The 13,894-nt window shown below is 36.3% G+C and overlaps 2 protein-coding genes across 9 annotated transcripts in view; one reads left to right on the top strand and one right to left on the bottom strand.

Moving 5' to 3' along the window:
- The window catches only part of ELOVL6 (ELOVL fatty acid elongase 6), a 435,739-nt gene that overhangs the window by 95,775 nt on the left and 326,070 nt on the right, over nucleotides 1–13,894 (top strand). The gene's annotated exons all lie outside the window — the stretch shown is intronic.
- Nucleotides 1–13,894, bottom strand: part of ENPEP (glutamyl aminopeptidase) — a 103,639-nt gene that overhangs the window by 80,061 nt on the left and 9,684 nt on the right. Inside the window, exons 2-3 of the mRNA XM_019928062.3 lie at nucleotides 8,534–8,675; nucleotides 6,150–6,281 (exon numbers count right to left, since the gene is read on the bottom strand). Coding sequence (XP_019783621.2) covers nucleotides 6,150–6,281; nucleotides 8,534–8,675 — 274 coding nt within the window. The remainder of the gene's footprint in view (nucleotides 1–6,149; nucleotides 6,282–8,533; nucleotides 8,676–13,894) is intronic.

Consider the following 13,894-nt stretch of genomic DNA (forward strand, 5'->3'; position numbering starts at 1 on the left):
CTTAAATAGGATTGGTGTTAGTGTAAATTCGATCCAAATAAAAGCAATGCCTTCCTTTTTTGTTTCTGAGAAACTCAACACCACAGAGAAGTATGTTCTGTCTTTACAGTCTGGCCAGTCTGCAGATCACATGTGATCGATGACCCTTATTTTGATATATAATCCATCATATTTTATGACCACTGCTTTGATCAACTGAGCTAAGCAATCACAGAATATATAGATACAGCCTGTTAACCTTGTAACATTATTAGGCAAAGCATATCTGTGTGTCCTATCTGCCATATATCAGAAACATTTTTATGTTAAAGATCACTTTCTATGGGCGTCGGTAGAAGCTGCTACCCACCTCCCTCATTTGCTGAGCCTCAGCACTTCTGTCCATGACAAAATTCAGTAAATTACTCCTGAATTATCATTGCTTTGTAATAATTACTATCATTCTAGTTTACGTGCTTGCTTTACTGAGATGACGTTTTTAAAGCCTGTGATAACCATATTGAAATAGCATGGGGTGAAGAAGGAGATATGCATGCATATTGTTTCTTCTTACTTTCTGAAAAGTCATATATGCCTTTATTATTCAAAGACTCTATTAAAGGTTAAATATAAAGGTTTTTATATAAGCTTTATAACTATATATATATATATATATATATATATATATATGAAGTTTGTAAGGCTTCAAGAACTTAACTTGAATGCATATATTTAGTTTTTAAAGATACTAAGTTTCCTAAGTGAATTAAGTTACCTAGATATACCACTGTTGGATACTATTTTTTAAATTTATTTATTTTTGGCCACACTGCACAACTTCTGGGATCTTAGCTCCCTGACGAGGGATTGAACCCATGCCCCCTGCATTGGAAGCGCGGAATCTTAACCACTGGGCTGCCAGGGAGGTCCATGGGTACTTTTAGTCATAACTCAAAGCACTGCATCTATTGAGCTAGTGTCAGGTGTAAAATCTGTGCTTTCTGAAGCTTATATGCAGCTGATTATTCTTTTAGGAGGTGTGATACATCTTACATCTGCTTTATCACTGTTGTTGTTGCCTTTCTTTTATCATATGGCAACCTACTGTAAAGGACGCTTTTAGAGTTGTTAATATTGTCCTTTTAATTAAGGGTCTCCAGGAATTTGAGAGATGGAATGTAAGTCCACGAGAATTTATTCTAATTGGTTGCTGTCACTTCTTTTATGTGTAATCATTATGATTAACTATTAGTCTTACTGGATACTTAAAAATTCCCAGGTAATGTGATAAGCACTTACCATGCAATGTCTCACTCTACACACCAATTCTATGAATCTGGCACTATTAATAATAATAAAATATAATGTTTTGCATCACTGATGATATCTTTACCCCAATCCTTTCATTAGCCCAGTTTTCACAATTATAAAGTACAAAGAGTTCTGAAAATCAAAAGTTGTTTTATATGTTCTAAGCAAACAAATTTGTCAGTAGCATCTGACCTGAACTGATAGGAGTTTTTAAAAATAATTTTTATTTTCTCACTAAAAAATATTGCTGCAGAAATACTACTGTTTGATTATAAGGTGCTGCCCCAGAGCCCATTGTAGTTACTCAATAATACTCAATATTTGTACCATATTACCATTCACAAATCTGAAAATTTCTGACGTCAAACATACAACTAGACACAAAGGTTTTAGGTAAGGATTGTAGACTTCTATTTCAAATTTTAGAGTTGGAAGAGTTTTAAAAATAAACTTCCTCATTGTGTACATTGTGTGCGTGAGAAAAATGTGTACATGAGAAAAATGAAGTAAGACAAAACTGACACTAAACTTCAGTGCAAAGTTTGTTTTTTACTGTATCATACTTCTTTTCTCTACTCCTAAGAATGAAACCTGACTTGCCCTAGCTACAAAATAGAGGTAACAACAGTACCTATCTGATAATGTGAGCAGTTAATAAGCTAATGCATAAGCAATTCTTGACACATGATAGCTCTGTGTCCCATCAAGAACATTAGTATCATTAGAGATAATACATTGAATGATTAACCTCTGTAATTTTCTTTGTCTGCACTTCCTTATATGTGGGTGGTATCCACATTACCATTAGGAATACTAGGAGAATGAAGGGGGAAAAAATAGAAGTTAAGTTTTTGAAGTCCAGAATAGGCTTTTCATGCCTACACAATAAATTTGAAAGCCAAACTGTTTTAATTTGCAAGAACCTGGTTAAAAAGGATTTTAGCAATAAAAACAGAAGGCAAGGAAAAAAGCAGACCACAATGTTTATACTGTAACAATAGATTGGAAAGAGACTGGAGGGACGTCCAGAGGGCTCTGTCTCAATAAACTAGTACCCCAGGAGAGGGGTACTAAGATTGAAGGGGCAAGGCTCTGGAAGGGTGTCTTAAAGTCTGAGGTGAAGGCACTGAACTTGGGAAGACCATGTGAACAGAAAGGAATCAGATTGAACAGATGCTACCCACCACTACCACCATCACCCTAGTCAGAAGCCCAGTCAGGGCCTACAGGGTTCCCACTACCACCTGGCAGCCCTGCAGGTCTGCTGTGTCCTGTGTCCATGTTTTTGTTGTCCTTGTCTGCTGAGCATCTTCCATTGACAAAGGTGACCAAACATCCAGGTTTGCCCAGAATGTCCCAGGAATGTAAGTCTGCTGCTTATCTGCTTACACCTCTTATGCCAGCATAATTAGTAACGCCTTCTCTATTATTTATATTCTATAAATGATAAAAATGTATGATCACTCTCCCCATTGACAACAGTCTGCCTTTCCACTGCCGATCATCCAGCAGAGTTAGCACCTGTTCATCTCTTGAGGTTTTTGTATCTTATCTCTACTGTTCCAAATAGACACACCCCTTTAAATGGCCCAGGACCCTTGCAGGGCCCCTAAAGCAGAAGATGAGATCTTTGGCACTCAAAAATGGCATGATCAGCAGAGACCTTAAAACACAGTTGGGAGACACTGGACAGTGGTGACCACTTCTGTTTTACATCTTAATTGAAGTGCAGGTACCTTAGCATATTTCACTCCCTTCAGGGCTTAGCATCTTCCTTGTGCACATAGTATGTGCTCAACAAAGACTGATAAAACATTCTGATTGGAGGAACCCTCAATTTTATTATCAATGCTGATGTAACCAGGATGAGAAAGAGAAAAGAACTTGATATTGTTTTTAATTCTATAAATGCGTGTTTAAGGTACATGGTTGATATTACAGGAGGTCATCAATGTGTTTAATTTTTTATAAGTTTATGTTCTTCTAAATATTCTTCCAGCAATAGGCAGAAATTTGGGGGAAGGGGAATACTTAGTAGAAAAGAATAGTGATACTTTGGGGTTTTTTCAACTTTTCTTTGTGACTGCTTTATCACAGGAATGTGATATACACTTCCTAAATTTTAGATTGCCCCTTATGCATAGATAAATTATTATAAATATGCAGAACCTTGGCTTGAAGTTTGGGTGACTAAGGACTGTAATTTCGCTGTGGCTTTGAAGTTTCACAATGTGTTCAGAACTTTGAGTTCCAGAGGTCAGCTGCCATGAGGTGTTGTTTGAGAAGAAACCCAGCATCGTCACTTACGTTACACAAAACATTTGTTGACAGCTTACTTCTCATTTAACTCAAAATTTGAGATATAGAGAACAAACTAGTGGTTACCAGTGGGGAGGGGGAGGGGAGGGGCAAAATACAGGTAAAGGATTAAGAGGTACAAACAGCTATGTGTAATATAAATAAGCTATAAGGACATATTGTACAGCCCAGGGAATATAGCCAATATTTTATAATAGCTATGAATGGAGTATAACCTTTAAAAGTTGTGAATTACTATGTTGCACATCTGAACTTCATTGTTAACCAACTATATCTCAATAAAAAATGTAATGCAACTAATATTCAAAAAAGGAAATAAGCAGAGTTAAGTCTTTTGAGCTACTTTCCAAACTTGGTTACCTTTTTTCCTAACAATTTTTTAGGGTTGGGTCCTCTAATCTTCATGAGCAACAAGGACATTTTAAGCATAGTGAATGGTTCAAGTACTAATATCTGCTACTCCAGGTAGACAGTTAAGAAGAACATAGGCCTCGATTCAGTATTTACTGACATAAAGGATTCTTGCCAGAATGGTGAGTTCAGTCAGGGTATTAAAGATTTTTGGACTGCACAGTATAATCTGATTATGAATAGCAGGTGATAAATATATCAGAATAATACTGTCAGAAACAGAGTGGATAAGAATAGTTTTTTGATTCATGAAATTTCTACTAAAAATGTTGTATTACACAAAAAGTAACTAGCTTAATCTTTTTTTTAGCTGAACAAGTAATATAGAGATTTTGGCTCTAGATCATGCAGAATATTGATGCTTTAATGTACCCCCACTGCAAACAAACAGAAATGATAGTTGCAATATAAAAGTGGAAAACCCACGAGAAGTATCAGGGCTTCAAACAATATAAGCATCTCCGTGGAGTTGATAAAGACACAAAGAAGTTGGCAGGAACTAAAGCTATTCGCTTATTGGGTTCTGGTTTTTGAAGGAATTAGCAACAAATTCCTGGAGGTTAGAGCAAGGTCATGCTTTGGAAATTATTTTTTTTAAACTCTGACTACTATTGCTGATTGTTTTATCATAGTTTCCTGTTTTTATTTTATGGTGATCATATCTTCTTGAATCTCTGAGTGTAATAATTAAAAGTTGTGTTGTCAGAATATGTTTAATTTTTTATGGCTTTTTTTTTGTTTCCCTAACTATTCTTATTTACTCACACTGTGCTTTTCTGTTGGTCTTGGATTTTCTCTTTTATGTTGCTTGTTTTCCTCATATGTCTGTTTGTCTTAGGTTGTCTGTTTAGCTCTAAGAATGTAGTACTGTGAGACTGGTGTGGGTTCCCACCGATGTTACTTTCAAGTAGATATAAGTAGTGTGGTTTTCCTGTAATTCCCTCTGGAGTGGGAAATTGTACTGGAGCATTTGTGCTTGGGTGTTAAGGGCTAGATTTCAATTTAGAGTGAATGGGTAGGGAGCCAGTCAAATGCCAAAGAGGTGGAATTTACCTTGAATTGACATTCACATTAGATGCCTTTAAGTTCTCCTGCAAGGTTCTGTTCAGTTGTGAAGAAAAGAACCCCACAGGTTTTTGCAGGAGGGAAACTCTGGTTGCCTGTCTTCTGTAGATGGGGTGGAGGGAGGAGCATCTCTCCCCTCCAGTGAGGTAAAGATACTTTTCAGAATATCACATTTCAGAACGTTTAGCAGGGCACATTGTTTGAAAAGAATCTGGAATTTGAGTCTCCACCACTTGCCAGTTGGGTGATCTTGAGCAAATTAATTAAACTCATTATTTCAGTTTTCTCATCTGTAAAGTAGGAGCAATGATTTCTTCCTTATAAAATTATATTGCAAAGATTATAATGTGTTATATATATAATATGTATCACAGAGGCAGACTAACCGTTAGACAGCTTAGCAAGTGTTCAGGGCATGAGCAAATTGGGGGCCCCCCAAAAGAGAAAAATAATTAGGTAAAAGTATTTAGAATTACTTTTCTTATTTAGAATCTAATTTAGAATCTACTTTTCTAAGAAAATTATTCAGTTCATCATTTTGATTTAAAAAAAGCTTATTTGTATTTTCTTACACTTTTAGAAAATGCTTTTTGATACTTTGCTGTTGTCCTATGTTGAATTACACATTGGAATGGCACCACAGACACCTCAGTGCTTAGTTACTTGAAGGATTTTCATCTCCCTCTGGTTTCCTCCTCTCCCTCTGGTCTTCATCTGGGACCCCCAAACACATACACCCAATCATTTTACTAAATTAAGCATGTGCAAATATTTAATACCTTTGTGCTGATATACTTAGGAGCTAGCTTTGGACTTATAGTGAATTTTCACCTTAAATAATTCAAGACTATCCATTCCTATGGCTGTTTTGTTTGTTTATTTTTCACCTGGGTCCTTTCAGCTTACATTTTTCCATATTATTCAGTGTATCATCAGGCTCACAGAGCCTGGTGACTAATGGGCTTTTCTGGTCTGTTGTGTGAAAAAAAAAAAAACTATTCAAAAAAATTATAAAATCACAAATGCATATGTGGTAAATTTAAAAAATATATAATGGTACTCACAGGTATCCCCCTATTTGATATCCTCATTACGGAGTCAAATTGATGTACAGCAAAGCACACCAGGTAAGTGCTCATGGGAACAGACTTTTGGAAAGTTGTTCGATTCCATTTATCATCCACTGACTCTTCTTTCTGTTGAAAGCAAAAGATAATTTTTTATTTATAAAAAGATCAATCATGGACAAGACAAACAAAAAATTACTCCAAACCTAGCTTTCCAGTCAGAAGTCCTTTGTCAAAGCTTAGGTGTAAAAAGAAATTTTACCCCTAACTGGTGATGTTGAAAAAAACTAGAGGAAAATTCATTTTATTTTTAGTACTGTGAAAGAGTGATTGAACTATATACCATATGAGGTTTCTCAGGGAGAAATACAACTTTGTGATATAAACTGGACAGGAGTTTATCTTTCTACATTAAACACACAATCCTGGCCATAATATTTGAGCAGGTACTGTGGCCTCTTAATGAAGAACAGGCTAGTGCTCAGTGCCTTGCACACAGGAAGAACTAAGCAGGTATTTGCTGATTTGACTATGTGCAAGAGGGTAATAGCTGTACCAGGCATAGCAGGATGTTAGGTTGTCTTTTTCATCTCTGGTTGTCTCCATCTGAGACCCAGGGTATGGTCACTAAAGTCACTGCTTTGGTTACCGTGGAGAGAAAGAAGGATTGCATTACTTCATGCAACTACCGACCCCATCTGTCTGGTTTTCTGTCCATGCCAGCTTTGCCTTCCTCTCTCAGCCAGTCATCAGTCCTAATACTTCATCCATGAATAGTTGCCTAATTCCTGCTACCCATTGTTTAAACATTTCCACATGCCCTGCAGCCACACAGTGAGTCACTCTACAGTGGAAAGCTTTAAAAAAGGATTTAAGAGAGGGAGACTAGACTAGAACTTGATGCATCATCGGCAAGGCAAGCATGTTATGTGCACATGCTTATAGAGAAGAGTTGGAGCCCCAGCAAAGTTACTCTATGATAAAAACCTAGTAGTAGTTTCGATCTCCTAAGGACCCAGATTATTCACTTTCTTCCAGGACTAGTTTCTGGAACTAGGTGAAAGTGAAGAAGTATATACTCTGCAAAACAAAAAGGTCATGTGAGGAAACTGTAAACAGAGGTTAGTAAAGTTTGCATTCTTACTCCTCCCACCTTCATTTTCTCTGTTCTATGCCAAAAAATTCTGATGGCATTTTATTCTGATCCAGTCTTCTGGATTAGAGTGTCATAGTTTAGGTTTATCCTTTCCTCTTTCTTCTCCAATCAAAACCCAATTGCCCAGGTGTCTGACACCAGAAGAAAAGTTGATAAGCTTACACCAACAGTTTACTTTTTAACCTTCTTAAAGCTTTGGTTTGCTTTTTCAAGGAATATTTGTAATTAAAGAGGATGAATTTCAGTGATGATATTTCACAAAGTGGATCAGAAAGATGGGAGTTGTAAAGTACGCACAATGCTTTTCTGGTATTAGATAGGTGACAGTTATATCTAAGGATGAGCTTCACCCTTTTATTTTATTTTATTTTTTTTGCGGTACGCGGGCCTCTCACTGTTGTGGCCTCTCCCGTTGTGGAGCGCAGGCTCAGCGGCCATGGCTCACGGGCCCAGCTGCTCCGCGGCATGTGGGATCCTCCCGGACCGGGGCACGAACCCGTGTCCCCTGCATCGGCAGGCGGACTTTCAACCACTGTGCCACCAGGGAAGCCCCAAGCTTCATCCTTTTACATGTCAAAGGTATAAGGAATAATAAACCTCAACCTTGAGGTAATGATGCTTTAGTTAACTGCGTTACCCATTCTGGAGAGGAGGAGCAGTAACAGAGGAAAGAGTCATGTTAATAATTATACAAATAGAACTTATTGTAGCCTATTTTTTTTTTTTAACATTTAATGAGTACTTCTTGTTCACTAGAATACCTATAGGCATGGTGTTTCCTGGAGTTGTGGCTATATTCCAATATTTAAGTGATGATTTTTTGTAGTAGCCCTATATTAAAAACTGGGTTTATATTCAACTGAAAACCAAGAATAGTAACTAGGCCCTTGAATATTTTTAAATCTGTAATTCCATTAGTTTGCCTTTAATTTGTCATGATTAGGGGCTTCTTTCATTTAAGCAGAACCCAGCTAATGTATGTCTACTGTATCCATTCTTGCTTAGAAAACCTAACATGGTGTTTTGATTGGAATGTGATATCTTGAATTAAAGATGTCTAGTACTCAAAGAAAAGAGATTGCCCAAGTGTATTTTCGAGCTTCTAAATAAGCTATTAGAGCACGTTTATTTTAGAATTCAGTAGGTTCTTTCATAGCAAAGCAGGTAATTTACCTGATATTATAAAGAGACTATCTGCATAAGTTAAAAAATTTAAAATACTCACCTCCACTGGCATATTTGAAAGTGCCTTATATTCTTTGGGGTGGACGATAGATATTGTATAAGTTGCCTTTTTGTTGGGCTCATCAAAACAAGGGAAGGATTTCCTGGCATCTGTTGGTTCATGATCAGTGGCTGCTATGCTCCTTAGAAATAAACACACAAACAAAATATATGTTGCCTCTTCTGATAGCACCTATGTTTCTATTCCTATAGAAAAGAATCAGCTATGTAATTATAACTACTGCATTTCTTAAAATGAGTTTCCATCCAGAAAACTATCAAATAGTTGTCAAAGTCTTTCCTGGAATTGTTAGGTTAACAAATAAATGAAAATTCAGAAACTGCTTCGGATATTTTATATGAGTAGTTAGGTATTTTGTTGCCATAACTAAAAATCTGTGAACTCTAAATGAGCAAAAATCAATCCGTTTCTGAGCTATCACTCTTTCCATCCTAAAGCCATCAAGCGACAAGTAGATAAACACAAAGCCAAACTCAAAGGCTTGCTTGTACCTGTCCTTGTGAGTGTGAACAGCTGTGTCCTGTCACGGAGTAGAGGAGTATATTCCAGAGTCCACAGCTCCTGTCCCTAATAGTACATTCTTTCTTACTTATGTTACACCAGGGACAAATCCCTTAGTTTTCATTTTCATGCAAAGTCAGTCCCTGAGCAATCTCCCAGTGAAGCAACCTTTGGCCAGGTTTAAAGTCCACTTTTGGAAAGAGACAGTATTCCTTTATAGCTCTAACTTAATGCTTATTAAGCTAAAATGTGAGTGTTTAATGTTTCCATCATTTCAAAGTGGAAATATTTTTTTCTGAGTAATTGCTCAAAACAAATCAATGAATGTAAACTTTTTACATGTAGTTATATTACAGTAAGATATTGTACATTTGCTCATTAGAAGAGTAAGCAGAGTAAAAAGTGTAAAAGGAAAGAAATGTTGACTTATATTCATTAATAATTTGTGTAAGGAAAATATTTCATCCTTCAGAATTCTCAGAGACTAAGGAACATATTTCATAAAGAATAACAAATTGTTACATTGTTCATTGATCCAATAAATATTAATTGAACCCCTTCCCACACACACACACACACACACACACACACACACACACACACACATCTACCAGGCATTATTCTAGGTTCTGAGGGAATAACAAAGAATAAATAAATAGATAAATAAGGAGAGTGTTAAGAGCTATACAGAAAATGAAACAGGGGAAGTGACAGAAAATGACTCAGGAAAAGTGGTGAGCAATATTAGGTAGAGTAGTCAGGGACAGTCTCTTGGAGTAAGTGATGGTTTGCTGAGATCCGAATGATGAGAAAAACCCAGACAGGTGAAGATTAGGGAAAATGTGTTTCCTTAACAGAGGGAACAGCAAGTGCACAGTCTCTAAAGTGGAAAAGAATTTAATGTGGTTGAGACCTGAAAGATGTCCAGTGTAGCAGAAGTACAGTGAACTGGAGGGACTAAGGGGTCAGCAGAGGCCATGGTAAGTGTCTTCATTTCATTTGGGTTCAAGGATGCATTATATACATTAACTTATATAAAAAATAATATGTCATAGGTCAACATCCAACTACAAGAAATTAAAATATTTTTGAATTTCTTTTAAAACCCCTCTGGATATAAAAATTAGTTGTTAAAAACTCAGCCAAAAAAACTAATCTGTAAAAAATAAAACTGGAAAAGGTCTGTCTTTTAGGACACTGTTGACTGAGGGGGACAACTTTCTGGGATGACTGAAAAAATCTATACCTTATGTACAGCTGATTCATTTTGTTATAAAGCAGAAACTAACACACCATTGTAAAGCAATTATACTCCAATAAAGATGTTAAAAAAAAACGCTATACCTTTTTATGGGTGTGGTTAACAAAGATGTGTGCATTTGTCAAAATTCATTGAATTGTTCCCATTAGATTTGTGCATTTAATGTATATAAATTTTACCTAAAAATAACTAAATCAATATTGAGCTCCAGTAAATAGGTTTAGATTTGGATTGTTGCAGTGGCATGAGTTAACAGTTCAGAAACAATCTCTTCTGTATCCCAAGCTTGAGCAAATGAAAAAAAAAATGAGGATAACAGAAGGCAGGTTTCTCACAGCTGGGGAAGAGAGTTATAAATTTGTAAAAAAGGGAAGACTAGACCTTGGTATTGAACTGTAACTGCAGGTTCAGTGTATACTCAATGATTTTTCACATACACATGTATCTATATATGTAAATGGATATAAAAATACACAGAGACATGTATTTCCTAGTTTTGTCTAGAAGAAATGACAAGCTTGTAGCAATGAGCACAACTAGTTCCCATTACCACTCTCCAATAAAAGGAACCAGAACTCTTCATAAAAATGGCTGATTCCAGTGCTGGATCAGAAAGGTCCAAAATGATCCTGGAACATCTTGCTTTGCCAAAAAGTAAGGAAGTTTTCAAAGAATCATAAGAATAAGTCAAAAGGACACAAAAGTCAGCTGGAGGGGACTACCCCTGGCCAGATCTGGGGGAACATCAAAATAAGTAATGGAATTATAAACTATTGATTAAAATAAGAATCCATGATAAAACATGAATAAATAAATAAGTGGGGCAAAGGAAAGCTCTTCTTTACAGTAGATTGCCTACTAATAATTTTAGGAGGAATGATGGATTTAGAAAATCATCAGTGGATGCCAAAACAAAGTGGATGAAAGTTTGTTGAGGAAAGGAATATCTGAATAGTTTCAAACACTTTCTCTGAAAATTACTTACAGATAAAAAAATTATAACTTTACAATGAAGAAAACTGTTGGATACCACCTTAAACAAGTAATCAAAGATCACTAATAATTGTACAGATCAACATAACGTGTCTCCTGATGTGACTTCGTGAGAGGGACTAAGTATCACCTCTCTGAAATTCCTGACAAAAATGCTTGACTTGCATTTTTAAATCATGAGGAAAATCAGACAAACTAAAACTGAGGGATATTCTCAAAATAACTGGCCTGTGCTCTTCAAAAATATCAAGGTTGTGAAAGACAAAGAAAGGCAAGGGACTGTTCCAGTTTAAAGGAGTCTAAAAAGGCATGACATTAAATGCATTGCATGAATCCAAACTGGATACTGGACTGGGAAAAAAATACTGGGTTAATTGATGAAATTTGATTATGACTGTGGATTAGATGATTATCATATCAATGTTAAATGTTCTGATTCTGATAACTGTACTGTGGTTATGTTAGAAAATGTCCCTGTACTTAAGAAGTATATACTGAATGTGAAGAGGTAAAGGGAGACAATGTTTCAATATACTCTAAAGGTCTAGAGAGAGACAGAGACATGGGGTTGCTGGGGAGAGAGGAAATAGGACAAAATGTAAACAATTGGTAGTGTTCCTAGGAGTTTCTTGTATTGTTCTTGTAACTGTTCTGTTAAGTTTGAAATTATTTCAAAATAAAGTTACCCAAAAAGTCCCAGCCAAGAATTTATTCTTCAGTATTACTGATTAGTTTTTGTGATAACAGTTTAACTAATCAATTGAAGTTTCTAACACATGTAGACTGTAGTGAATTGCAAATGCATCAGAATATAAAGAAGCCTGTATACTTCCCCAGTGTACTAAGGATTTATAAGAAGATCCACCAGGCTCCAACCCCATGTTTAGTCAGCTGCTTTTTTCTTTTGAATTCCTCTGGATTCTGATTTCTTCCCCAGGCAAAGGAAGAGGAAAAGTCACTCTCTGCAAGAATGTTTCAATTTAGTCACACCTCAGAAATAAGCCAGATAACTAATTTGGGAATATGAGTGTGATTAACAGACAAGGGAGAGATTGACAATAATACAATAATAGTAGGGGACTTGATCACACCACTTACATCAATGGACAGTCATCCAGATAGAATCATCAGATAGAAAACCATTAAGAAATCAGTGGTCTTAAATGACACATTAGACCAGTTGGACTTAATATGTATCTACAGGACATTCCATCCCAAAACAGCAGAATACACATTCTTTTCAAGAGCCCATGCAATATTCTCCAGCATAGATTGTGTGCTAGGCCACAAAACAAGTCTCAACAAATTTAAGAGGATAGAAATTATATCAAGCATTTTTTCTGACTACAATGGTATGAAAGTAGAAATCATTTACAGGAAGAAAAACAGGAAAAACACAAACAGGTGGAGACTAAACAACATGCTACTAAAAAACCAATGGGTCGGGCTTCCCTGGTGGCACAGTGGTTGAGAGGCCGCCTGACGATGCAGGGACACGGGTTCGTGCCCCGGTCCAGGAAGATCCCATATGTCGTGGAGCGGCTAGGCCTGTGAGCCATGGCTGCTGAGCCTGCGCGTCCGGAGCCTGTGCTCTGCAACGGGAGAGGCCACAACAGTGAGAGGCCCACGTACCGCAAAAAACAACAACAACAACAAAAAACCAATGGGTCAATCAAGAAATCAAAGAGGAAATTAGAAAATACCTTGAGACAAATGGAAATAAAAACATAACTATCCAAAATCTATGGGATGCCTCAAAAGCAGTTTTAAGAGAGAAATTTATAGCAACACAGGCTTACCTCAAGAAATAAGAAAAGTTTCACATAAACAACCTAACCTACCAACTAAAAGACTTAGAAAAAGAAGAACAAACAGAGCCCAAAGCCAGCAGAAAGAAGGAAATAATAAAGATCAGAAAGGAAATAAATAGACACTGAAAAAAATAGAAAAGATCAATAAAACCAAGAGCTGGTTTTTTTGGAAAGATAAACAAACTTTATAAGTGTTTAGCCAGGCTCACCAAGAAAAAAGAGAGAGGACCCAAATTAACAAAATAAGAAATGAAAGAGGAGAAATTACAACCAATATAACAGAGATTTAAAAAAATAAGAGAATATTATGAACAGCAATAAAGCAATAACTTAGACAACCTAGAAGAAATGGATAAATTTCTAGAGACATAAGATCTTCCAAGACTGCATCAGGAAGAAATAGACAATCTGAACAGACCAATCTAAAAAAAAACTCCTAGCAAACAAAAGTCCAGGACCAGAGAGTGTCACAGGGGAATTCTACCAAACATAGAGAGAAGAGCTAATATCTATCCTTCTCAAACTATTCTAAAAAAATTGAAGAGGAGGGAACACTTCCAAATTCACTCCATGAGGCCACCGTTACTCTGATACTGAAAGTAGGCAAAAATACTACAAAAAAAGAAAATTACAAGCCAATATCTCTGATGAATATAGATATAAAAATCCTCAATGAAATATCGGCAAACTGAATTCAACAATATATAAAAAGGATCAGACACCATGATCAAATAGGATTTATTCCAGGGATGCAGTGATGGTTCAAGATCCACA

This window comes from Tursiops truncatus, chromosome 5, assembly GCF_011762595.2.
Source record: "Tursiops truncatus isolate mTurTru1 chromosome 5, mTurTru1.mat.Y, whole genome shotgun sequence".
NCBI lineage: Eukaryota > Metazoa > Chordata > Mammalia > Artiodactyla > Delphinidae > Tursiops > Tursiops truncatus.